Here is a 24,570-nt window from a genome sequence, read left to right on the forward strand (position 1 = left end):
GAGGAACAATGCATGTTTCTGAAACGCAAGATCTCTTTTGACTCAGCAGAGCACAAGTGTTGGGAAAATGGACAGGAAGTTCCCACTGTACTGTAAGTATAATAATTAATCAGAGCAGTTAAAAGGAGACGTGTCATTTTAATGTGTGCAAAAAAAGTCCACATGATTTTGAAAAAAGCGACAATGTCTAGAAAGTGTGTGTGTTTTGAAAATACTGAATATTATCGTAAAGTCCAGTCCTGGAAAAGAGGAAATACTTGTACAGTGAGTCTGTTTGTAAGAAAACCCTTAGAGAACGGCCTCTAGATAGACAGAAGAACCTCACAACAGAGTTTAGTGCATTTCAACATTTACAACCTATTAAACATTATCAACAGTTTCTTTACACATACTGTACAGTAATTCTGGCTTTCACAGTACTAACAAATATATTAAGAAAATAAGTAAATAAGTCATTTAAAGCATACATTTTTGCCAACAGCCTCCATGTGCATCTTTAAGCCTGTTTGTCCTGTGTCAAAACAATGTTGCTGTCCTTGTTTTCCTTCATTTCTTCAATTCACGGCATGTTGAACAGTGAAGTGTCCCCCTGCTTAGTTTTTGCCTCAAGGATCACTGAGACATTATTGTGTAATAATCTCTCCCTTCATTTTAGTCTCCTAAAGCCCAGCCCAGCCAACCCTACTCCTTCAGGGAGACGGATCATCTGTATGTGTGGGCTGGTTTGATGTTTGGTTCCCTGTAACAGGCCTCATGTATATGGTCACATTGGGTACAATCACAAAGGCCAGAATCCCCACTAGCATGAGAGCCACAGTGATGGTGATGATGGACGCCACCACAGCGTAGTAGCACTGGTCTGAGCGGAACAACCTGCGCAGGCGACCTCTCACCCTGTTGGGAGGCCTGCCTACATCCACCACAGTGGTTGGGTTTATTCCCTCCTCCATTGCGCTCAACGTCATGCCACCAGCTGCTGGTTCCTGGACACTTGGACTCTTTTTAGGCAGGGCGAGGACATTAGACTTGATTGGGCTGCTAGGAGGTGGGTTCTTCAGAACCAGTTTGCCCTTGCTGCGCTTGAAGCGTATTGAAAGTGCCCTTTGCATCTCTGGGGGTAGTTGGCCTATGATGTCCTTATTGGTGCCCAGGCGGGGCAGGTCCTGGCCATGGGGAAGCTTGGTCAGTTCACGGCACACAGGGCAGGACAGGGTCTTGAGCTCGGGAGAGGACACATTGATACGAGCAAGGCACTCCAGACAGAAGGTGTGCCCGCATGCCAGCAGCTTTGGAGTTTTGAAGACATTATCATAAGTGCAGAAGCACACAGCACACTCTGTGTCCTCCACATCGGCTTCAGGGAGCTTCGCCTTTCTCCGACTCTTCCCTTCCTGTTTGCTGTCTTGTCTCCGGGCCTCCTCACTCCTCCCACGCTGCCTCCTCTCCCCGTGGTGCTTGTCTCGTTCTCGCCTCCTCCCTCTCTCTAACCTTTCCGAGTCAGTACTTCTGGATCTCCTCACTTTTGCAGGTTTCTGATTATTCCCCTGTCCCTCTTTGCTGTTGCTCTCACTCTGACCGAGCTTGGGCTTCACATTGGGGGCCTGTTTGGCTCCAGAGCTTTGATTGTGTCCCTCCTCGTTCTCACTCATGTTGGTGGGATGATGTGAGAGGTAGAGTGCCAACAGGAGCTGTTGAAATTTAAACATTGTATAAGTTTAAACTATCAGTGATTGTGGAAGATTGTAGGAATTTACCTGCACAATAACCTTTGCTGTTTCATGACGATGAAGCAATAATGCCTAATTCCTAATCACCTGCTATCTAACATCTCTATTGTTACAAAATGTTGTATCTTGATTTATTTTTCATGTATTTATCATGCATGTGCTGCTTTTGCCTTGATAACGAGTTTCTTTGTTTGTTTAATGGGCTTTCCTGCACAGAAATCATTTGCAGAAGTGTTTCTAGTCAGAACGAACAGATCTGAGTTCATCAGGATTTTATGATCCTGCTGTTGTAGTAAGTTGAAACCTGTTAAACTAAACCAAGGGTGACATTGGTTTGTGTCTCTGCTTTACTGTTTTGAAATGTCATAGCAAACATTCCTTTGCAGCTGTCAATCACCCATTGTGAGTCATTAACTTTTCAATTCAGAGGAGGCACACAACTGAGCTGGCTTTGTTCTACATGTTTACAGGTTTAGCTGCAAGTGTATGTGGTAATTCAATTCATCAGTTTTAAAAGAAGTGAATCTGAGGTTTCCAGCTAAGACCAAAAACAACAGAGAATGTAAAGAGTAGTGGTGGTACAAGTACAAAAAAGTGTAGTATTTGCCTAAAAATTACTCTACACTTATTTACTCATGGTAGTGTACTAAGTGCATGATCTAAGATTATTTAAGTACTACAGTACAAACAAACCAATCTAAGAAGACAGAGTATTTTAAATACCAAATTTATAGTAACTAATAAAAAATAAGGGTCAAAGATTGTAGAGATGAGGAACAAAAACAGCACAACTAGTAAAGGTGAAACTGATTTTAACCACTTCATGGCCTGTCGGCTGGTTAACCCATATATATGTATATATAGGTTATATAGTAGATTATAATTTATTAATTATAAAGAAGAATTTACATCTGCAAAAAGTAACAAGTAATTAAAGTTGTCAAACAAATGTAATGCAATAAAAAGTACAACATTTCTCTCACAATTGTAGTGGAGTGAAAGCAAATATAACCTAAACTGGAAACACTCCAGTAATGTGAAAGTACCTCAAACATTGTACTCAAGCACAGTACTTCACTAAATGTACTTAGTTGCTTACCACCTCTGGTAAACTAACACTCACCTGTTGAGGTAGATGAACGTCAGATCACGTCGCCAGAGATCATCTGACAAGTGAAATAATCCTTTTGTGTATCAGTGCAGTAGAAACGTGACCATAACTAAGCTTCATTACTAAAATAAAACAACTACATATTGTCCATCAGGAACTCTTTTGGTCTCTCTGGAGCCCCTGCTCTTCGCGTCTATTGTGCGTCTTTCCTCTCATATTTTATTTTGTATTTGTAACACAGCACTGCCTCCTCTAATCCCTCCTCTTTGCTGCCGTGTCTCACTGCTTCCCGCCCTTCCTTATTCTTTCTTGTCAGACCAGTTGAACCAGCTGTAGTGACAGTGGCTTTTTGCTGTAGCTGTAAAATATGTCGACAGGGAGGCCATTTGTTTAGATACTGTAAGTCTCTGTACAGCTCACAGAGCAGAATATGCAACATATAAATATAATGTACAGTTCATACTTAGATGCAGCTTTGTGAGTGATTACATCTGAACAACTTCAGAAGCAAACTTATGTTTCTCAGCCTTTGCTGTTTTAGTGAGTGAGCAGTATCAGCTCTGGCATCAGCAGTGTTATCAGTCTCATGTTAGAGGAACACATTCATTTTTTTTTCTTCCTCTAAGGGACTGCTTGTGTTGCACAAATCAACAACAGTGACTGTTGGGAAGATTCCACTGATGTTGCACAAATAGACAAAGGTTGTCAAGACTGCACGTTACCACTGTCCCATACCTGTCGTATGTCTACCCAACACTGTACCACCCAAACAAGAACAGCTACATAGCTCAAACTCTTCTTGTTGCACAGTCATAGTTACTCAATCTTTTTATCAAAGCTACCTAAAAATATGAGAGTACACCCTGATAACAAGTCATTTAAATATTACACATTGAATATTAACCAGATTAAAACACAGAACCGTGGTGTTTGCTTTGTCAAACAACTCTTCTCGTAAGGGAGCGATGAGTCAGTCTTTATGTAAGAAAATCCTGATGGTTCCTGGAGAAATTCCGAAGTCAGTACAGAAAGTCGCTTTAAAGGTGCTACATCAACACTGATTGTTTTTAAAATAAAAACCTTTAGGAATTACTGTAATTTGAAGGAAAGTTTACTCCAACCTCACACAGTCCCTTTGTGTCTCAACTTAACCATCCTGATAGGAAATTATTCAAATAAGGAATCTAAATATAACTTGTTTAACAATTGTGAACTTCCAGGTTCATTTAAAATTTGTACTGCAAGTTCATTTGTATTTACAATACAAATTTAATAACCAATTAAAGAGCTACTAAGCAACTGATATACTTTTCTCTTGAGAAAATCACAAAGGACAAAAATGTCATTATAAAACTTTATTGCGCTATAAAATTGAAAATAAACAAGATATGAAGATCAGAAGCACCTGAAAAACACACCAACAGTCTCAAGTTCATTAATAAATTGAAGAACCCCCTCTTCTGCGGATGTGGGATACTCAGATCCAAGTGCATTAATGATGTGGCCCAGATGACGAAGGTTTATGAATAAACCAGTCAGAAAGTTTGTGAATCACTTTTCCATGGACCCATTTCTCTGCTCCATGTGTTTATGTTCAGCTTCTTTTGTGTGTACAAATTTGGTCCAAAATTACTACTATGAATTCTGATTCTGTGCGAGCGATGTGTGATAAATGCCAAGTCAACCTACAGCAGTTTTGACATTTCACATGTGAAGATACATTGTGTAGCTGTTACATACTGAACTAGTACAGAGCAACTACATTTCCCACATGTTTCCTACTTATTTCCATGTTATTTCCATTTTTTAAAAGTCACCCTCCCACTTTTATCCTCCAAACTGAGGAAGTATGACGCTGTACTTTATTCTGCTCCATGAGCATTAATTAAGCCATCAGCCCAGTTCCTCTTTTGTTTTGCCCTGCTTGCGGGGCATCTTCTTGCTGCTGCTATCTTCTAGCTCTTTGCTCTTGTAGTAGTGAGGAGCTACTTCAAGCAGCCAGCTGCTCTCTATTTCAATCACCTGTATGCATGGGAGAGAGGTTAGTTAATGAGATGTTGATAGGTAGAAAGCAGTTAAATATTACACAGGAACCCTTCCCACTTCCTTATAAATGTGCTATATCATGATCATAGTGCTTATTTTGTGGAAGCCTTCCTGGTGGACTCAGGGACAGGTGTGACTGTGTTGTTTAGCTTGTTAAACAACAACTACATGACGTGATATAATAATGGTGAAGGCTCGTGATACTGTAAGGAATGTATTTATAAAATCTATCTCCTAAAAGACTATTTAAAAGAAAACAGTGTCCTGTCCTCAGGCTGACCTGTCTCATGAACTCCTTAGTGGTGAAGACCAGCTCATGGTAGATGAGCCAGCGGGGCTGCTCCTCGAACAGAGAGCTGTTGGGGTGAACATAGACTGTCTGCTGGTGTTTCACTGTCTTGTAGCCACCCTTGCTCAGTCGTGCAGTGTGATAGAAATATCCGGCTGTAATTGCCTAGGAGGAGAACAAAAGGGGAGGAGAGGGGTTTATATAAATTGATTAATCATCATGAGGGGTCGAAGTCAAGATGAGCACAGCAACATCATACGAAAAGAGCACTTTAAGGACAAAGAGCATAAATGTGAGGTTGTAACAAAGCAAAAGATATGTATGTGTAATAAAACCATACTGTTAATTATGTAGTTTAGTGATCTTCAGAGAAGGTCATAGTCAGACACTGCCTAAAAATGTTTGAAATATTCCTTCAGGTGATACTTTTGTAAACAATGTAAAATAGTGCAACTCCAAAAATAGTAGGACAAATAATACCACTGTTCAATACTCTGGTTGAATAAACATAATAAAGACTGGTCCATCCAGTTTGAAGAATACCACAGTGTTAATTATTTGGTCTATTTACCCTTAAAAAAAACTGTGGGAAGTGAAGAGATTAAACTATGTTGTTGTAACAAATAGACTAAACAGTTTTTGTGGTGAAAAAAAGCAAATCTGTCTAGTCTTTTGTTTTCTATCTAGTTTTTGTTTTTCTATCCATGATTAATTACTGATGGGCCTGATTTGTCTTAACCTCCAGTCTCGCCTTAATCAATTCAATTCAATTTCATTTATATAGCGCCAAATAACAAAGAAGTCATCTTAAGGCACTTTAGAGTGTTGCAGGTTTAAGACCTTACAAAATATAACTGCCCTCCACGTAGGAGACTGGGGTGTGAATCCCTTACCTTTTAAATTGCCCTGTACAATCTAAATTGATTGTCTTGTTTGAAGTGTTAAATAATCTAAATTAATAAATATAAATTATCATTATTTCTACATACCTGTTTTACTATTAAATAATTCTGAATCGGCTACAGCAGGGTAACCAGTTTTAACTGTGCAACTGAAGACTTTTGAAGACTGCTGCACAAAGGAGATTTAATCTATAATTTACAAAACTGTAATAAAATCTTCTGTATCCTCAATGCAGAGATAATATACTGTTCAACCTGAATGTGGCGCTGGTAGGAATTACTGTCTGAAGGGAAACACAACAGGAAAAACAGCATATTTCTAACTGCAACTGAAATATCCGTCAAGCATATAAAACAAGGTTTGTACTGAAGATGTGTTTTTTGTGAGGTTAATGAACAAATACTGTCACACTCTCAGGCCCAGCTTTGTTCATCTTTCTTTAACAGATACACAAAAACTATTCACACCTGCTGAACTAGGACAGGTGGTGTTGGGTGTGTTCACAAAACTAATGCTTCTTTCAGACGCGAGGTATTAGCTGCGTGTCTGCATAGCTGTCATTTTACCTTAAAACAAAATAAATATTTTCAAATGACTAATTCTCTTTGTTTAAGTTTGCATGCACAGTAAAAATGAATCTGTCAGTGTCCTCTAGTTGAAAACAGAGATTACTCAGAAAACCACTGAGGCCAGTTCCTCGTTTTCACCATTAGCCATACATAATAGAATTATTTACTGAAGTTTTCAGAACGATAACTGATAAGTCATGGATTGCTTTGGCATATTTGGTTGCTGGATCAAACAGAGGCATAATCCGCATATGATGTGAAAAGGTGTAACCCAGATAGTATAACAAACACTCTCACTTATCTGAAGTGGTTTAGGGGTGCGCTCACGTCGCATGCATCTGCTGATATGAGAAGGCTGCTAACAAACTCTCTATTCAGTGATGATTTATAGGTTTCTAACTAACAGATTTTCAGAGCCACATACTTTTCTAGAGCCCAAAACTGTCAAAGCTAATGACAGGAAGCATTTCCATGTGTCTGAAGTGTTCTTAAGCAAATAAGGGCTGCATCCTGCAAGTTTTGACCTTTCTCTTCCCTATGAACGCTAAAAGATCAAGTTTAACTTCAGCTTACAACAGGATATTTTTAAAAAAACATCCTGTTTTTCCCTGTTGACAGGAGCTTGTCAAAGTCTCGACCTCCACTGAGTCAAGTTTTGCTGAAACTGAAAACACTTTTTATGATATCCAACACAAATTGTTCCTGATGTACAAAGAAAAACTTTAACTTGATATTGGGGTATAAAACAAAATTAAGAATCATCTAAAGACAAAAAACTAGTTCAAAATCTTATGAAAAGCAGTATTGGCATCAAAGACAAAGTTCACTCTGTTTAATTACATCAGGTGCGCCGCTGTGTGTTATAGAAACAGGTCATCACTGTGTTTTATGGTTAAAAAGCTACTCTAGTTCATAAAATGTCCTTACAGATAATGAGGTCTATTGGATAAATGATTACAAGAAACATGAGTTGTGTCAAAAGTTATTATTGTATACAAAACAAATGTTGACCCAAAAACAATTAGTTTTGATTAATTTAATTAATTTTTTCTTAATTTAATAAGCTGAAATAAAATATCTGAAAAAATCTAAAACTAACAGGAAAAGAAATTAATAATGATTGCAAAAACATAATAATAATAAAAATAAGACAAAGTTCTGTCTTACTGCTGATAGCTCCGTGCACAGGTCTCCTGTATGTCCCCAACATCTGCAGCTATAGCCTACAACCTTTAGGTGGTAATGCATCGACTTCGACCTAGCGATCTACAACTTGCGAGGTCAGTATGTCAGGTTGACAATCTGGGATTATTTCAAGTTTAACTGTTACAAGCTACTGCACTTCCAGGTCATAGCAAAGAGTGGATAACCAGCTCCAAGGACAAAATGGTAAGTCACAATCAATTTATTCAGTGACACAGGTTTATCAACCATATCATGTGACACGCTTTCTAAGAATTTCACACTGCACTTGATCTGAAATTCAAAACTCTGTGGACCACACACAGTAATTTTCCTAATTATGTGAGTGTGGTGAAAATGCAAAGTGCCAAAGGGCCTGAAGTAAATGGTTTAAAGATTCAAGCACAACTTTTTTGGAAAAGACTTTGCTGTATGAGTATGGTGTTTATTTATGCAATGTTTAATGTTTTTCACACCTCACCTCAAGTTTTATCCTAAACAAAAATAACTAAAACTGAAACCAAAACAAATGAATGAAACCACTGGTAATAATAACTCGAAATAACTTCAATAATGACATTTTAATTAAAGTAAAAAATATATACAAAAATAAAACTGTTAGTGAAAATACTACTGTTGACTTGTGTCTCAGAAAAGAGGCCATTTGTGGGGGGCCTTCTGCAATATAATAAGAATTTATGCACTGACCTTGCGAATAGGAACACTGTCTTCCTGAGAGCTGACCACCTCCACTTCAATGCGATCCATCAGACCCTCGAGCTGGTCCCTGACATCACGGGCTCTTCTCATGGAGCGAAACTGGATGAAATTCTCATAGCACCACTGAGTGGAGTGGCCGCTCTCAACCCACTAAGGGAGAAACACATGGAGAAGTGAACTGTGGCACATTTAAGCAATTGTTCCATCGTATTGATTGAAATACTCATCCTGTCCTTTAAGCAACAACAGTCAAATGATAGAGAAGGTTACAAACTGTTAATTACTGCGAAGCAGGTGCAAACTAGTGTCAACAGATGTCAAGGTGTCATGTAGTTGGAAACCTCTGTGCATACCCTAAATATTTTCCGTTTCCATTCTAGCGGGTTGGACACAAATTGTTAAAATTATTTTAGCTCATCACAGGAACTCAAATAAAGTCTACATTACAACAGTGAATTCTGTATTGAGACTGTCAGCTCTAACATTCTGTCCTAAATTGGCAATTTAAATAAATTGTAAGAGAACACCAGCATGACATCAAGCTCTTAAACAGAAACAAATCAACACTTCCACTGTACATTATTTGCTTTATACAAACAACTTGTCTAGCAAGTTTAATGGACTGCACTGCATCACATTGCATTCCAGCAGCTATTTTGTACACAACGAAACTGAGAACACGCCTAGTTAATTACAACATCTGTACAAGTAAACTAAATTAATTTGGCTAATAAATAATAATGAAAGGCCCAAATTTTGGAGCAAACTAACAAATGGCAGTGAAAACAACACTAGTCAGATTACATGATATTATTCACTTTCTAAGTTCTGTGTATGTCTGTTTTTAGATTTAATAAACAGCAAACATCTTGAAAGGTGGTGCCATCTGTTATATGTTGCACAAGAGTTTTGTTTTGTTGTCTATTATATCTGCTGTGTTTATACCTGTGTGTAGACATTGAGCAGCACTAGGTGGTCTCCCCCTGGCACTACAAAGTTCATCCTGGCGTTGTCGGCATGCACCACCTTGTCTTTGGGTCGATAGAAAATAGAGTTGTTGACTGACAGCATTGCTGCTATCGTTAACACCTCCTCTGAACACTTGTACCTGGTGAGAAGTGCAGTGGGAGAAATTAAAGAGAAATAGAAGATCTTCAAGCTGAGCACACATAAGCTCCACCATGCTGATGAATCTGCTGAATTTCATAAGCTGCTGAGACAATTCTTTCATAAATCCATGCAGGTCTTCCACCACATATGTCCTGTTACTGTTAAAGTTGGAGCACACCGAGTAGGCAACTGTACAAAATGTCACTCCTGAACCATAGCTGCATGATCAAGACGTGAACAAATAAAAGCTTGGAGTATTTGTGAATGGATTCTAAAAGGAGAGTACATTAAATGATTATGCTAGTATCAGACTGGAGACTTACTGCTCAGACGCTAGGATCATCTTGCTTAACATGGGGTCCACTGGTAGCTCAGCCATCCTACGTCCCAGCTAAAAAACAAAAACAGTTATTCATGCCATAAAAAATAACCTGTATCAGTTATCAATGATGAAAAATATCCTCACATCCTTGATAGCCACTGATTAACAGGAATAACTTTGTAACAGGACCTTGAATGTTGTAATACAACCCTGCAGCTTTAAATGCAGGGAGTCCTCTAACCCACATATTACTTCTGATCAAGCAAGTGAATGACTAGTGTGCAGGGAGGTGTAACAAATCTAAAGAATCCGTTAGCTACAGTGCAATAAGTCAATATGCAGACAAACAATCAAAGACAAAGGTTATAGTTCTCCATTTGCTGCGACCAACTCAACCATGAAAAAAGTTTCCCTATGTTGCACATTTGACTGTGACAACTATCCTGCGGACGACATAATAATTAATCCACTGCTTCTTGTACAAGCTTGTTAGTGCAGTAATAGTGGGAATGTCATTGTTGTTTCACAGATTTAGAAAGCATCTGAAATTCTTTAACTGTGGGTTTTCAGAGCTTTTTTGCTGGACACAACTGCCTGCTGCTGAAGCAATGACACCCTGATGTCAGTGAGACTGAACCAACCAACAATAATGCTGAGATCAGATAGCAGTTAGCTGAAACTTACTAAAAAGCTTCATAAAATTGATTTGAGCAGTGATTATTCTCTCTAGGTGTTCCACAATAAGCATTTTATGTCATAGTCAGCTGACACACTTTGTTTTAAAAATACAGATTATAGCTGCTAATAGTCTAACTAATAATTTGACAAATACAGGCTCTGAGTTTGTACCTTTGTGAGTTCCCCTAGGTGGTTCAGTGCTCCAAGGGCGTAGAGCTGCTCCAGCGCCAACACCAGAGTCTCATGAGGAGGTGGATCCATAAAGTCAAAGTGTATTAGGTCATTGATGCCTGCAAGCAAAAGATATTAGCTTATTTCAAACTCCAACAGTGAAATATCTGCTTTAACTTGAAAACTGTTTGACGAGACACCATTTTATCTTTGCTATAATTTCACCTAGACTCTTCAGCAGCAGGACTACATTGCCCAAGTTAGTCCTTTGAATCTCAGGCACAGTTGTTTCCTCCATTTCATGTTTAAAGGCCCAGGCTGTGTACAGCCGGAAACATTTCCCAGCAGCCACTCTGCCTGCACGGCCAGCTCTCTGGTTGGCCGACGCCTAAGATCAAACAACACACATCATGTCATATTTCAAAAAACAATACAAAGCCTAATGGCGCGTGCACACACACACGCACGCACACACAGTTGAAAAGCTGCCTTATCAACCAATTAAAAGCCACAGCTGTATATAATCCTATTGTTTAAGCAAAAAGGAAGCACTATGCCTGTCTACACGGTTTTGTACATAACACACTGCTGGGAGATCTAAAACAGTCTGTCATACCACTATTTCTCCAGCAGCACTAACCAGGTCTGTTCTCCAACACAGTCTTGGGATCACCTGGAGATGTTTCTACATATGAAGGCATGTGACAGGTGACTTATTGTTACTGTTTATACCAATAACAAAGTCACCAGTCACAACAATGATCTCAGAAAAAAAGTTCTTAGTTCCCTTCAATACTGACGTCTTGCTTGTTAAACATTAAGAAAATTTGTGAGCAATTACCCGTGAACAGGGCGTGACTATGAGTGACTCCATGCCGGTACGGGCGTTGTAACTCTTCTGTTTGCAGAAGCCTGGGTCAATGACGTAAATTATCCCATCTATGGTGAGTGAAGTTTCTGCTATATTGGTAGCCACCACCACCTGAATTGACAGGAACACAAACAGTGCCAAAAGATAAGGTGCTTAAGCAGTGCTCAAACATAGCAGCATGAAGATTAAAACAAACAATGGGAACAGAGATGTAACAAAAATATCAAAACAAGACTTTTCCTGTACAATGTTAAAAAAAAAAACAAAAAACAAACAGAACACCATAAAGAGCCATTGTACTACAGCAGCCTCTGTTGGTGAATAGTCATGAAACCTTAGTACAGATAAATATGAGAGCCTCTTTCTTATCATCAAACATTGTTGTAGTCTGCTGAGCCTTTGTTGTCTGATTCAAACAAATGCCCTTATACATGTACATTGGGACAACTGCGTAGGCAAACAGTAAGAATTTTCCCAAATATTCTGAAAGAAAAAAATCATCAAGCATCTCACCTTACGAGCCCCCGGTGGGGTAGGGTTAAAGATCTTCGCTTGCATGTCAGATGGCAGGTTGGCATAAATAGGAAGGACCAGCAGCTCTGCAATCTTGGATCCAAGCCTTCTGCATCTCTCCTGCAGCAGCTCACAACACGCTTCGATCTCTTCCTGTCAGATACATATGGAAGGAGGTAAACGATTCAACCATCCCACATTGTATAAATAACAAGAACTTCAACTGTGCAATAATATCTTTCTGTGAACACTGATAGAGAAAACTATATTTGTTTGGTTGTATGCAGTCACACCACGACTGTGAAGGTCATGAATGAACTGAGGCAACTTACTGACTGTACAGCTTTGGCACTACATGGACCTCCATGGGGGAAATTCACACACTGACAGGAAGTCACGCCGCACAGGTGTGTTTATGTTCTCTGGTGTCAGTGAGAGCTCCGGAATAAAGCACTGATTATAGGTATTACTATAACACACTGCGACTTGACCTCATTTTATAATTCACACAGAAGTAGAACAGCAACACAAAAGGTGTTTTTTCCCCTGAATATTATGATAAGAGATGTTGTGTTTAATAAGAAACTAACAAAATCACCTCTGTGACTCCTTTTCACTTTCTGATTGATCAGGTATATGAGTTAGTGTGGTCTTTTTCATCTGGCTTCATTCTGGTGTTAAATCTGCACCAGACTTTGTGTCACAACTTTTATATGAGGTTAAACAAAATTAACTATACTGGCAAAGGCTATTTTAAAACAAGAAATGGAGGCACACCGTGATTACAACCACATTTTAGGGGAAGTTAAGAGGCAGTCAAGTATGCTTGCAAGAAACTGTAAGGTGTGTTAACATCTTAAAATTAAAAAGACCTTTACAACAATGTCCGAATGTCTGGAGTTCCTGACATTCCACATCATGAGATTTCCAAGAATCCCATGCTTCATGTAAACAATACCTGTCCAGTGAGGAAAACCAGAATGTCTCCTGGTGACTGCGTGACATGAATCTGTAGGACTGACACCACACATGCTTCCAGGTAGTCTGCCTCTGGAGCCTGGACAACAAAACAAACAGATGCTTACATCTACACAACAGCCCGACTGTGTAAACAGCAACATTTAATTCTTTAAAAAATTATCTCACTGTTGTCTCAATTTTAATGTTACAGATTTGGTCCCCGACAGAATTTGTGAGAAATTGTCTCTGGGACAGGGACTCACTAAAACCTGTTTTATATATTAGGTATTTATTCTTGTAAAATACACAAACAAGTAAAAAAATCTATTACTGAAAATGTACTGTATGAAGAATTCAGATAACATGCTATTTCCTACCTTAGTATAGAAGATATCGACAGGGAACCTCCTGCCAGGTATCCTGAAGACAGGAGCATCGTCGAAGAAGCAAGAGAAGCGCTCGGTGTCCAGAGTGGCACTGGCTACCAGCACCTTCAGATCTGGTCTGAACCTGGCAATGTCCTTAATCAGACCAAACAGGATGTCTGTGTGGAGCGTTCGCTCATGGGCCTCATCTATGATGATCACACTGGAGGTGGAGAAAGAAAGAAAGCACAGGGTAAGAGAATGAATGAGCACAAGATGTACAATAAACGTACATAAACATATTAATTTAGGACGTCGAAGTGCAGAGAGTAACAGTGTGATGTGTAAAAACACCATGAGGTGAAGGTGGACGTGTAAAATAGGATGAGGAATGTAATAAGGAACAAACAGAGAAAAAGGAGGAAACAAATATGAAGAATTTCTGTCAACATTTTTTCCATGTGGATAAAACGCACTGTAGCTTTTGTTCTCTGAACAGGTTAATTTTGGCAAACACTGTATGTACTAATTTTGCTGTGGTGTAAAATAACATGAACAGAAACGGTCCTGAGGAAAGTCCAACTGTGGAACTGCTCAAATTGCAGACAAACCACAATTTCTGACCTGCCAGAAATCCACCTCATCACCTGACAGCCAGATTGTTCATCATTCTGGTGATTAAATCAAGTGACCCACTCTCACATTAAACAGTAACTGATCGAGCAGAAATTCAGCCTGATTCTGAATTTTGGAGGTGATTACCAAAGTCTGGTTTATGCTCATCCATAAGGTGTTAGCCTCCCACTCCCTTAGTTATTCCTTCCTTTTTATTACCTGTAGCTGGCCAGGTCAGGCTCAGTGAGAAACTCTCGGAGCAACATGCCGTCTGTCATGTACTTCAGCACTGTCCTCTCTGATGTGCAGTCCTCAAAACGGATACTATAACCCACCTGGATGAAGCAATAAAGTTAATCCAGAAAACACACATTTTGATTTGATTTCACATTGTTTTACAAACAAAACCTCAGCAACTGTATTAAATAAAGAATGAAGTACAGGAGTAAAAAATTTAAACAGCAGCACATAATCTCAATTTTAAACATAATTAATTTTTGTATAGATCTTTATTTTCATTATCTAGCTCCATCCAGAATTAATAATAGTGTATATATAAAAATTGTATTAGCATGATAATATACGACACTCACCTCATTGCCAAGCTTTACACTCATTTCCTCTGCCACTCTAGCTGCCACAGACATGGCTGCCACTCTGCGAGGTTGTGTACATCCGATCTTCATGCCTCCTTTAGTATAGCCCTAAGAAACACAGTGAAAGCTACATAAATATATCCCCAGCTAACACCCATGTTATGTTCCCATGCAGATAGTTTAAGGAAGATTACCATTTCATGAAACTGATACGTTTCACCGACAAGATGAAAAGATTGACAGCACTCTTACAACAGTACAATAAATATAAAGCTACAGTCAGCTCGTTAGCTTAGCTTAGCGTACTCTAAAGACTGGGCACATTAGGAAATAGCTCATCCTGCTCCAATGGTAAAAACAAAAGCTCCTCTAGAGTAAATATGAGCACATAAGAACCACAATTTGTGGTTTTACATGAATTTCGTGCTGGACTACTTCTTTATCAGGAACAGTCCTTTACTCAAGTCTCTAGGAAAACCCCTAAAACCACAACTTGTTTCTTTTACATTGTTTTTTATTCAGTTTGCAGTCTCATTTTTACTTTCTTGGTTAATAGCCAGAGAGTATATGATGCTTTTATTTGATTCTGCACTTACATCTTCCAGGAGGTACTGAGGGATCTGCGTGGTCTTTCCAGAACCTGTCTCCCCTTCAATGACCAGTATTTGGTGCTCATGGATTGCAGCTAACAGGTCCTCTCTGTAGGGGAAAATTGGCAGGCTGCGCCGGACCTCTTGCATGGACTGCTTCTTCAGTTCTGCCTGTGACAGAGCTGGGGCCTCCTGATCCTGAACAGAGAGGGTTCAGAAAAAAAAGTCTCATCTTGTGCCCACAGCTAGTTCAGTCTGGGGACTCAGGTTGTGCTGCTAATGCATCTTTAAGGCACTACCCAGTAGAAGACGTTAGTATTTATTCTAACTTGTAGGCCTTGGAGTCACTGACTCTGACTTGACGATATTTATCAGAATTTGCACAGCTCCCTCTGGAGAAAAAAAAGCTTAATACTGCTTGCAGGTATTAGTACTCCAAAAGACCTTAACAGATTTTGATGCGCAAACAGGGGAGTTCCACTTTTTACTGAATTGAAAGCAGATTTATGATCTTACTAGAGCACTGTTTCTTCTTTAAATGGTAACTACAGTTTAGTTACAGATTATAAACTGTGGCAAGAATGACAAATGAGTACTAGATAGAGTGTTAGCCAGTTTTCAGTGAAATAAAACCTGATGCACAAGTAATTAAAAAGTAAAGTACTAAATGAAGCCCACCTTTTCTGACCGAGTTCCCTTCATGGTAATGGCAGTGCTGACAAAGTTGATCATCTCATCCTCTTCCAGGATAAGCTGGTACTTCTCCTGCTCATGCCTCATCCCTTGCTCTCGCTCCTTCTTGGCCCCAAAGCTTAGAGAGGCTGTCTTAAGCCTCTCCTCCTCCCAGCGGCCCTGCTCTCCACCCAGCTCCATGGGAGTTTCCTCCAGCTCAAGGTCCCTCTGGGGCACCTCCTGGTACGTGGGGAAGGGGAAATAGATGATGGACACTTTGTTTCTGCTAGGGTTAGAACATATGAAATAAAATATCCCACTTTCTTCCGACTTGACTAGGTTCACTTCATAGTTTGGCACATTTAAAATCACCTCATCCCTAGTTTCTGCAGATTTGTCAGTATCTGACATTACTCATCTGTACCTTGCTTCTCGTCTCTTCTGGCATATAGTATCTGTTCTTCCTTTCTTCCTGTTCCCTTGCACCAGCTGTTTTGTAATCTTTAGCCAGGTCCCGAAGGGTGCGTTTGTATTCCAGCTCCTTTTTCTCCCTCTTACTTAGATCTTCTTTGGAGAAAAGGTACTCCTCGTCATGGATCTCTGCCTCCAGGTCCTCCAGCTTCTCTGCCTCTCTCTTCTTTAGATAATCCCAACGAGAGCGCTTCCTCAATTCTGGCAACTTAAGAGAGAAAGAGAAGGACGAAGGATCAGAAACAACTCATTTTTATTGCCTTCATTTACCAATATTATGCCCTTTAGAGGTACAGCAGTAAATAACTACATGATGGTCTGTTTATTAACATGAGTTTTTTTTTCCAGCACAAACAAACGTATCTGTCAAGTCGGAGCACCTACCATATTTTTCTGATCATCTTCAGCCATCTTCAGCCTCTTCTGGGCCTCCTCATAAGCCTGAAAAAAAAACAAAACAAACAACAACAAAAAAACATAAAGGTTTTCACCTGCATGGCATAGTGGGTCATCTATAAAAAAATGACTGTCATGTTGTGTTTCTCTCATCTCCCACCTTTTTATCAGTCCTCTCTGCTATGTTACGGGTCTTGTCTTTGTCCTTCTCTCTCACTCGTGCAGCAAAAGCATCTCTCTCTTCAATGTCCTGCAGTCGCTCTCTCTCTTCCTTCTCCCACTCTTCTTCTTCCTCCTCTTCTTTCTTGACAGACTGCCCCGAATCACCTCTGAAAAAACAAACAAACAAACAAAAAAAACATTACATTATAACCCTATGTACTTTTTTGTTTTCTTTGTTTTATCATTGTGCTATTGTGAATTATTTTATGATTTGTTGTGTCTAATTGTTTTTTTCCACATTTATTAGTGTATAAAAGATGGGCATAATTCTCTTAATTTTAAAAAGGTTTTGATACACTGCCCATCCAAAAAAAAAAAAAAAAAAAAAAGCCATACACTGTAATATTTTGTTGGCCCGTCTTTAGTTTTGATTGCTAAAGTGCCATCAGGGAATAAAAAATTCCACAGATGAAATAACCTGGTCATTCAGTATATTCATGTAGTCAGTTGACCCCCTACATTGGGCACATGTTGCTGAACCTGGACTTGAACAACTGCAGCAACCCCAGATCAAGCCAATGCATGACAATAATTTAACCTTTCTGAAACACATTAACATCTTTTCCACGACCACAGTCTTCCAACATGGTTGTTTAAGAGATGAGAACTCACTGCATCAGTTAAATAATCATCCATGCAGTTATCCAATGGGAGGCTCTTATTTATTTGCTTAGTTAAATTCAGGGGGTGACTTTTGAATGAATGTACAACTATGATAAAATCACAACATAGTCTGTCCTGCTATACTATGAATACTTTGCACAAATTCAATGAAACATCGTGAAACATGCAACAAGTAGTAAGCATAATTAAATCAGTATAAAATATATGGCTTACCTCTTAGGTATTTCATCCTCACTGGATGACTCGCTCTCTTTCTTCTGTCTGATGTGCTTTCTCTTGTTTTCTCTGTCCTTGTCCTTACTTTTCTTTTTCCCTTTCTGTTTCTCCTTTACGAGATCTCCATCACTGTCGCTGTCCTCCAGTAACGTGTACGTCCGATTCTTCCTCTCCATTTCAATGGCTTGCCGTTCAATTGCGCGGGATGCTTTCTCAACAACCTGCTTGTGAGGAATCTACAACACACAGTGTTTAGAGACTGTTAAGATTGCATTCCTACAACAAACTTCCCAGATTGAAAACATCAACAACTACCGTGTTGAGTTTGAACCATTAAAATCTCACTTGGAAAGGTTATAGCAAGGTTTTCACAAGGAATAGGGACACAATTTTGTGACCGTACCTTTTCATACAGCTCTTCAGCAAAGGCAATCACACTCTGGTCAATGTCAATTGTGCCTGTCTGCTCAAGACGAGTCACAAAGTCTTGAGCACTTGATGCTTTCCGTGCAGTGCCGATCATGAACTGAGACACATATCTGTCACTCAGCCCAAGAATGTCATGAAGACGGTCATTTACCCACTGCTCTAAGCCTGCCATGGTTCCTGTTGAGGAAGCAGTCAAAACACAAAGATTATGGTTATTCACAATCCATCTGTAGGCCTAGAAGGTATGGTATGCAGTTACAGAAATTACTGGTATTATTATTAAGCAATACGGGTGTACGGCAACAAATTTGACGAATAGACAGTGAATAATGTTTTCTAACAATAAAGCATGTTAACAGCTCAATGTACTCAACCTAGTAGTTAAAGCACAATAAATTTCACCAAAGAAATTGGTAACGTTGGTGTATTGTTTTAACCATTTATTTAAAAAGGTTTGATATAAAAACTGGTTAGAGATTTACAAAGTATTTTCCCATGTGTTACTGTGTTTTTCCATACAGACTGTGCAAGAAATTTTAAAACACGGACAGAAAATTACAGTCCAAGTGGAAAAAAAGAAGTATTCATTTACGGATTTAACACTTTCTCGTTCGTCAGAGACGTAATTCACATTATAGCGGCACAACTGTCCAAAGAAGCAGCTAGATAGGGGACAGAATCCTTTAAGAGACGAAGAAACTTAATGAACGAGATTCCACAGCTATTATTATGATTACAATACTTGAAATATTTACAACGTCCTGTGTGAAGACTTCACTAGACACTTTACTTTGAGACAAAATCTCCTCATAAACTTTATTCACTTACCGCTTTCTAAAGCGCACAAACGTTGTTGTTACAGCAGAACTAGCAGGATGTGTGTTAGCTAACTCAGGTAATTCTACATACAAATGAGGTGTATGTAGTGTCAATTGTAGCTCAAAAGTCCCCAGTAAGGGCACTTAATGAGTACGTCCATCTCTCCGTGACCAAATTTATTTATCTGAGACTTTTTTTTGTTCAACAAAACACCAAATAGCATGTAAAACTAAGGTATGTTTTGCTAACATAACGTTAGCCTGATGCACGCTGAAGTTGAAAGCGGAAACACGTCATATTAAACGGCCGAGGCGTATTGGCGCGTCGGACGCTGCTGCATTCACTGCCCCCCTGCGGCCGTCTGAAAAACAACAACTGTTGTTTCTGTCAGTACCTTTAGAAAACACTGTACATTATGTTGTTGCATAACTAAACAACAAAACAACCAAATGACTGTACCCGTAGAATATGATTATATGAATATAATTGTGCTTAAGTGTTGCAGTCTATCACTTTTAAATTGTCCATATACTGAGAAACCGTGCAAAAATAAACACGGGTCACAAGTGAAAGTCTTCTTCTAAAGAAGAAAAAAGCTAATTTCATGACAAAGTTGTCTATATTACAGCAAGTTATTGGATTACAATGATCTTATCGTAACCTAAAATAATACATAATAATACATTTATTTATTCGTGTTTTTATTTTGAATCTTCAAATAAACAAGTACTTTATAAAACTATATGTAGTAAAGTAGAAAACGCATTTTTTGCAAGAAGTAGCTTATTAAGTTATTATATGTTGCAATAATGCAAAATGAGCGAACAGTGAATACTGCTCTTTAAACCGCTGCAGAAAAGCAGTAGTGAAAACTGGGTGGGGGGTGTGGGGTGATTAGATTTTGATGTGTCGGTATAGGCCATACTCTGTAATGAAAACGGATGTGATCTTAAAAAGCACTCAAGAAAAAGATGACAAACGAAACGAAACACTACAACAGCACTGTCGGCGGAGGGGGAAGCTGCATGCTCTCCAAGTCTGCAAACAAAAGTTGAAGAAGATCATCACCTACTCAGAAACGCTACGCCCCCTTCACTCCCACATCCATCGATCCTCCTTGGTGCCTTTATCCTGAGGTCTCACCTGTGACCCCGTTCAGACGAAGACTCCGCTGACCATGCGACGATCCCCTCTGCTGCTCCTGCTGCTGCAGCTTCTGCTGCTTGCAGTGGTTTCCAACGGGTACAAGCCTGTCATCATCGTGCATGGCATTTTTGATGGACCGAAACAGTTCGAGAATATCAGTGCTTTCATAACCAAGGTAGGACATCTTTAAAACTAACACATAACTGTGCTGTGTACTTTAAGTCCTCTTATTTAGCTTTAGAGCAAGATAAAAAAATCAAGGTCCTATTATGGAGTATAATAAAATCTGCTTCTCATATTTTACTCACCATAATTTGAACTATGTGAGGGGACTAATTGGCCACTTCACCCTGAATTGGGCATTAATTAAACTATTTAGGATTTGGGATTTAATGACAGATTATTCCAAAGATTTCAGACTTCAGAATTAAAGTTAAGCGAAAATCAGCAAGATTTTTTAAAAGTAATGATTTCAGTTCCCCTGTCATTTTCTGTTCTTGAAGATCAGCTTTGTTTTGGGGGGCTGATAACACTATCACTCATCAGGCGTAATTGTGTGCTGATTGATTAAATCTGCTATTCCTTGTCATTTGATTGAATCGCAGGCACATCCAGGCACTTCGGTAAAAGTGATTGATTTGTATGACGACCTAGCCAGTCTGAAGCCTCTGTGGAAGCAGGTTCAAGGCTTCAGGAAAGCCGCTGAATTCATCATGCGAAAGGCTCCAAACGGCACCCATCTTCTGTGCTTTTCACAAGGTCCTCTTCCTCTCCCACTCACACACTCATTCTTTAACAATGTTTATGTGCAGGTAATCTACATAACAGAGAGCTGAACATTAGATAAGAGGAACAATTATTTAGAGGATGGTTACTGTCTTTGGTGATCCTCTGCATTTTCCTCTAATGCCATCAATAGGTCAGTTTCTTTTCACTTCCCTATGAAAACCCTTGACTTCCTCTAAATAGACTGGTATAGGATTTTGCACAAACATCTGTGGTACTCAGACGATGATGCCGGTGATCAGATCATGAGGTCTTTCTTCTAATGCAACCAAGACAATGTGATTTGCAATGAAATGTATCAACAGCTGCAATACAGTATTTCAAACTACAGCCCCCCCTTCACATCAATAGCAAACACTTGCTGGGAGAATAAAAACATATAGTCGTTGTTAGAAAATGTGTAATGTGATGCAGCAAATGAGAAGACACATGCTTAGAAACCACACAGTTACATTAAGGTAAATTCTTACAGAGGCCATACTACATCAGATCACAGCCTATGTATTGGTTTGCCTGATTGTTTAATCATCTCCTTCTTTTCTAAGGTGGTCTAATTTGCAGAGCACTTCTCTCCATGATTCCAAACCACAATGTGAACACCTTCGTTTCACTGTCATCACCTCTGGCTGGGCAGTATGGAGGTCAGTAGTCTTTATTTTCTGTTTAAAGCATAGATAAGCCTTGTCCTCTAGTAACATTTACAATGTCAACAAACAGTATTGATTTGTAATAGATACTAAATTGCAAAATACTGTTTTTCTCATTGTCCTGCTGCACAGACACAGACTACATGAAGTCAATATTTCCTGGCTGCATGAAGAAGATAGTGTATAAAATTTGCTACAGAAGATCTGGACCAAAAGTCTCTATTTGTGACTATTGGAATGGTGAGAACGAGGGATTTTAAAAGCTGAAATATTACTCTTGAACCTTCACATGTCATTGTATTCTCCCTATGAACAATATAGGTAGTACAACAGCTATGTGTTCATGTTTTCTCCACAGACCCTCACCATAGGTCCCTCTACCTGCAGAGTAACAACTTTCTGCCGATACTTAATGGTGAAAAACCTCATAAACACATGGAAGGTAATGCTTGCAGTTAATTTATACCTTCGAATGTAAAGTTAAATGTGTGTTGTAAAAAATAAAACTAAATAAATGAAACAATTTTTTTTTTCTTAATTTCACTTTATCAGAATGGAGGGAAAACTTCCTACACATCAAGAAGCTTGTGCTGATTGGAGGACCAGATGATGGTGTCATCACACCGTGGCAGTCAAGGTTTCACTACAATCTTTGTTTCACAGTCACAGTGTCTAGTTTATACGTTTTCTTTTAAATGGGTCTATGAAATGATCCTTTGCATTAAATGCAATTTAATGTTTAAACAATCATTAAAGGTATATTCTGAATGACCAAAAAAGACGTTACAGTTTCAGTGGACTTACTGTAAAACTTCAATGTGTTTCTCTGCTACACTGGAATTTATCAGAATGACAGTTTTGCTGCTTGCTAAGAAACATTATAGCATCTACAGTAAATGAAACTGACACGTAGGGGTGGCAAAAATAGGAGTTTGAGAAGTGCAAGTTTCACCAATGGCTTATTTGGCTGCACATGTGCAACACAATTGAAATAGTTACTAACAGAGCCTTTAAAATAAGCGTGTTAAGTGGACTGTTTCTGGTGTAACATGCTGCTAAGGTTTCAAGACCTCTTTACCTGAACTGACCACTTCCTCTTTTCTTCACAGCCACTTTGGATTTTATGACAGCAATGAAAATGTTGTAGAAATGAAGAACCAGGAGGTAAGTTGGACACTAATGCACCTCTGTCAAATCCTACACTCCACCTCTCCCTACTCTTATTTTTTCCACACATTGTGCTGAGTAAACCTGCGCTTCTCTTCTTCTCTCCTTTTAAAGTTTTTCAGGAATGACACATTCGGGCTGAAGACGCTGGAGGCTCGTGGGGATCTGTCGGTGTGCGTTCAGTCTGGAGTGAAGCACACTCACTGGCACTCTAACCTCACAGTGTTCATGAACTGCATAGAGAAGTGGCTCACATGAAAACGGCTCACCTACAGAATGTGAGAGATGTTGATGATGATTACTGGACTGAAATAGACCATATGATCAACACTGTAAACAGAAATAGCTTAGCTTGTGCAAAGATGTGCATGTGATTCATATTTTACAGTGTGCATAACACATGTTAGATGTATCATGACTTTTAAACTTGATGTTAAAGTGATGTTATAAACGAGGTACAAAGGCAGCACAGGAAAAAGACGTTTTGTTTTTTTAAAGCCGTACTGTATGTGCAATGTTCCTTGTAATTAAATTTCAATGGTGTTTTTTTCCCTTCATTTATAGATGTATTACATTATCTGCTTGTTTTGCTTTTTCTTTCATGCATTTTTGAGATAAAAGCCTCTTTTGGAAATTTCCTTTCCAGAAAAACGATCTTGTTATTGTGGCTGTATATGAGCAATGACTAATCGCTGCCCTCTGGTGGAGGTTTATAATACTTCAGGGTCCTGTAAAAGGTCAGAGGAAGCTGTTGCCTGAAACTTTAAAGTGTGTTGTATTCCACCAAATTGCTTGCTTGAACAAAGAAAAAGTAGGTTAGTGGTATGTTTGTGCTTTATATAATCTGGTCATCACTTGGCCCTAAAATAGAAACCCTTATACATTGTAATGTGATCTTATACAACAATACAGCCACAAAATAATGTTTACACACAACTATGAAGTAGGGGTTAAATCAGTCTCAGCAAGAACACAACATTTTAGAAACAGTCAGTTATTTTTGACTGATTCTCTGATAAATGTTGTGTCTTGTAAAAGCTTCAGATTGATCTATTTATGCTGTTTTCTAACTGAGAGTTAACGTGTTGATGCAGATTGTCAGATGTTCACTTAGCACCCTGACATGTTGACTCTTTGCCCTTTACACGTGATAAGAGTCAAGTGTCACAGGGAATGTGATCAGTCAATTAAATCAATTGTAAGGGTCAACAGTAACGAGCAATGGAAAACATGGAAACTATCTAATCAGACGTTTGACTCTTAAATAAGTGCAGACTGATATTACTGACATTTTCCAATGAGTTCTAATTAATTTCTAGTTCAGATTATTTGTGTAAGAAATCATTCTGCAGGTAAGAATTATCTAGTTTGGGGTTATTTTAGTTTGCGATGACGGTAATTATTCTTAATTGACAATGTCTTATGCAATAAATTTATAGACAAACTGGGAAAACATTGTCTGCACATGTTATTATTAAGGTTTCAGACTCCTTTAATTTATTTCCTCACAGATCGTCATGTTCTCATTTGCTGCCTGTTTTGTTTTTGTTGTCACTTTCTGAATCCTGGGAGGAACCCTGGTCATGTATTTATTCTTTATTAGAGCCACTTCACTGAATCTACCTGTTTGTCTGTGT

At 38.9% G+C, this 24,570-nt stretch overlaps 3 protein-coding genes across 3 annotated transcripts; 1 reads left to right on the plus strand and 2 right to left on the minus strand.

Moving 5' to 3' along the window:
• Positions 1-118: 118 nt before the first annotated feature.
• Positions 119-3,064, minus strand: rnf183 (ring finger protein 183). Its single transcript, XM_026372540.1, has 2 exons — positions 2,851-3,064; positions 119-1,688 (listed from the first exon to the last, which is right to left on the minus strand). The coding sequence occupies exon 2, from the start codon at positions 1,647-1,649 to the stop codon at positions 690-692; it is 960 nt and encodes a 319-aa protein (XP_026228325.1). The 5' UTR covers positions 1,650-1,688; positions 2,851-3,064; the 3' UTR covers positions 119-689.
• A 1,114-nt stretch (positions 3,065-4,178) lies between these two features.
• dhx16 (DEAH (Asp-Glu-Ala-His) box polypeptide 16) lies at positions 4,179-19,463 on the minus strand. Its single transcript, XM_026371672.1, has 21 exons — positions 19,197-19,463; positions 18,343-18,545; positions 17,937-18,175; positions 17,038-17,206; positions 16,866-16,922; positions 16,435-16,689; positions 16,017-16,250; positions 15,345-15,536; positions 14,746-14,856; positions 14,372-14,487; positions 13,550-13,760; positions 13,171-13,269; positions 12,213-12,365; positions 11,670-11,810; positions 11,054-11,216; positions 10,829-10,947; positions 9,981-10,048; positions 9,493-9,655; positions 8,536-8,697; positions 5,165-5,338; positions 4,179-4,860 (listed from the first exon to the last, which is right to left on the minus strand). Exons 2-21 carry the CDS (start codon positions 18,538-18,540, stop codon positions 4,732-4,734), a joined length of 3,153 nt encoding a protein of 1,050 aa, XP_026227457.1. The 5' UTR covers positions 18,541-18,545; positions 19,197-19,463; the 3' UTR covers positions 4,179-4,731.
• Positions 19,464-20,172: 709 nt separating this feature from the next.
• LOC113168980 (lysosomal thioesterase PPT2-like) lies at positions 20,173-23,490 on the plus strand. Its single transcript, XM_026370087.1, has 8 exons — positions 20,173-20,508; positions 20,939-21,092; positions 21,665-21,760; positions 21,899-22,006; positions 22,125-22,208; positions 22,319-22,403; positions 22,876-22,930; positions 23,048-23,490. Exons 1-8 carry the CDS (start codon positions 20,365-20,367, stop codon positions 23,189-23,191), a joined length of 870 nt encoding a protein of 289 aa, XP_026225872.1. The 5' UTR covers positions 20,173-20,364; the 3' UTR covers positions 23,192-23,490.
• The last annotated feature ends 1,080 nt before the right edge of the window (positions 23,491-24,570 follow it).

The sequence above is a fragment of the Anabas testudineus genome, chromosome 16 (assembly GCF_900324465.2).
Source record: "Anabas testudineus chromosome 16, fAnaTes1.2, whole genome shotgun sequence".
Lineage (NCBI taxonomy): Eukaryota > Metazoa > Chordata > Actinopteri > Anabantiformes > Anabantidae > Anabas > Anabas testudineus.

Excerpts from the sequence above, each read along its gene's own strand:
- rnf183 (XM_026372540.1), bottom strand. The coding sequence starts at position 1,649 with ATGAGTGAGAACGAGGAGGGACACAATCAAAGCTCTGGAGCCAAACAG.
- dhx16 (XM_026371672.1), bottom strand. The coding sequence starts at position 18,540 with ATGGCAGGCTTAGAGCAGTGGGTAAATGACCGTCTTCATGACATTCTT. Across the intron at positions 16,690-16,865 it reads AAGATGATCAGAAAAATATG|TTGCCAGAATTGAGGAAGCG; the intron begins GTAGGTGCTCCG and ends TTCTCTCTTAAG. Across the intron at positions 14,857-15,344 it reads CTCAGTACCTCCTGGAAGAT|GGCTATACTAAAGGAGGCAT; the intron begins GTAAGTGCAGAA and ends TGTGTTTCTTAG.
- LOC113168980 (XM_026370087.1), top strand. The coding sequence starts at position 20,365 with ATGCGACGATCCCCTCTGCTGCTCCTGCTGCTGCAGCTTCTGCTGCTT. Across the intron at positions 21,093-21,664 it reads TCTTCTGTGCTTTTCACAAG|GTGGTCTAATTTGCAGAGCA; the intron begins GTCCTCTTCCTC and ends TTCTTTTCTAAG. Across the intron at positions 22,931-23,047 it reads TAGAAATGAAGAACCAGGAG|TTTTTCAGGAATGACACATT; the intron begins GTAAGTTGGACA and ends CTCCTTTTAAAG.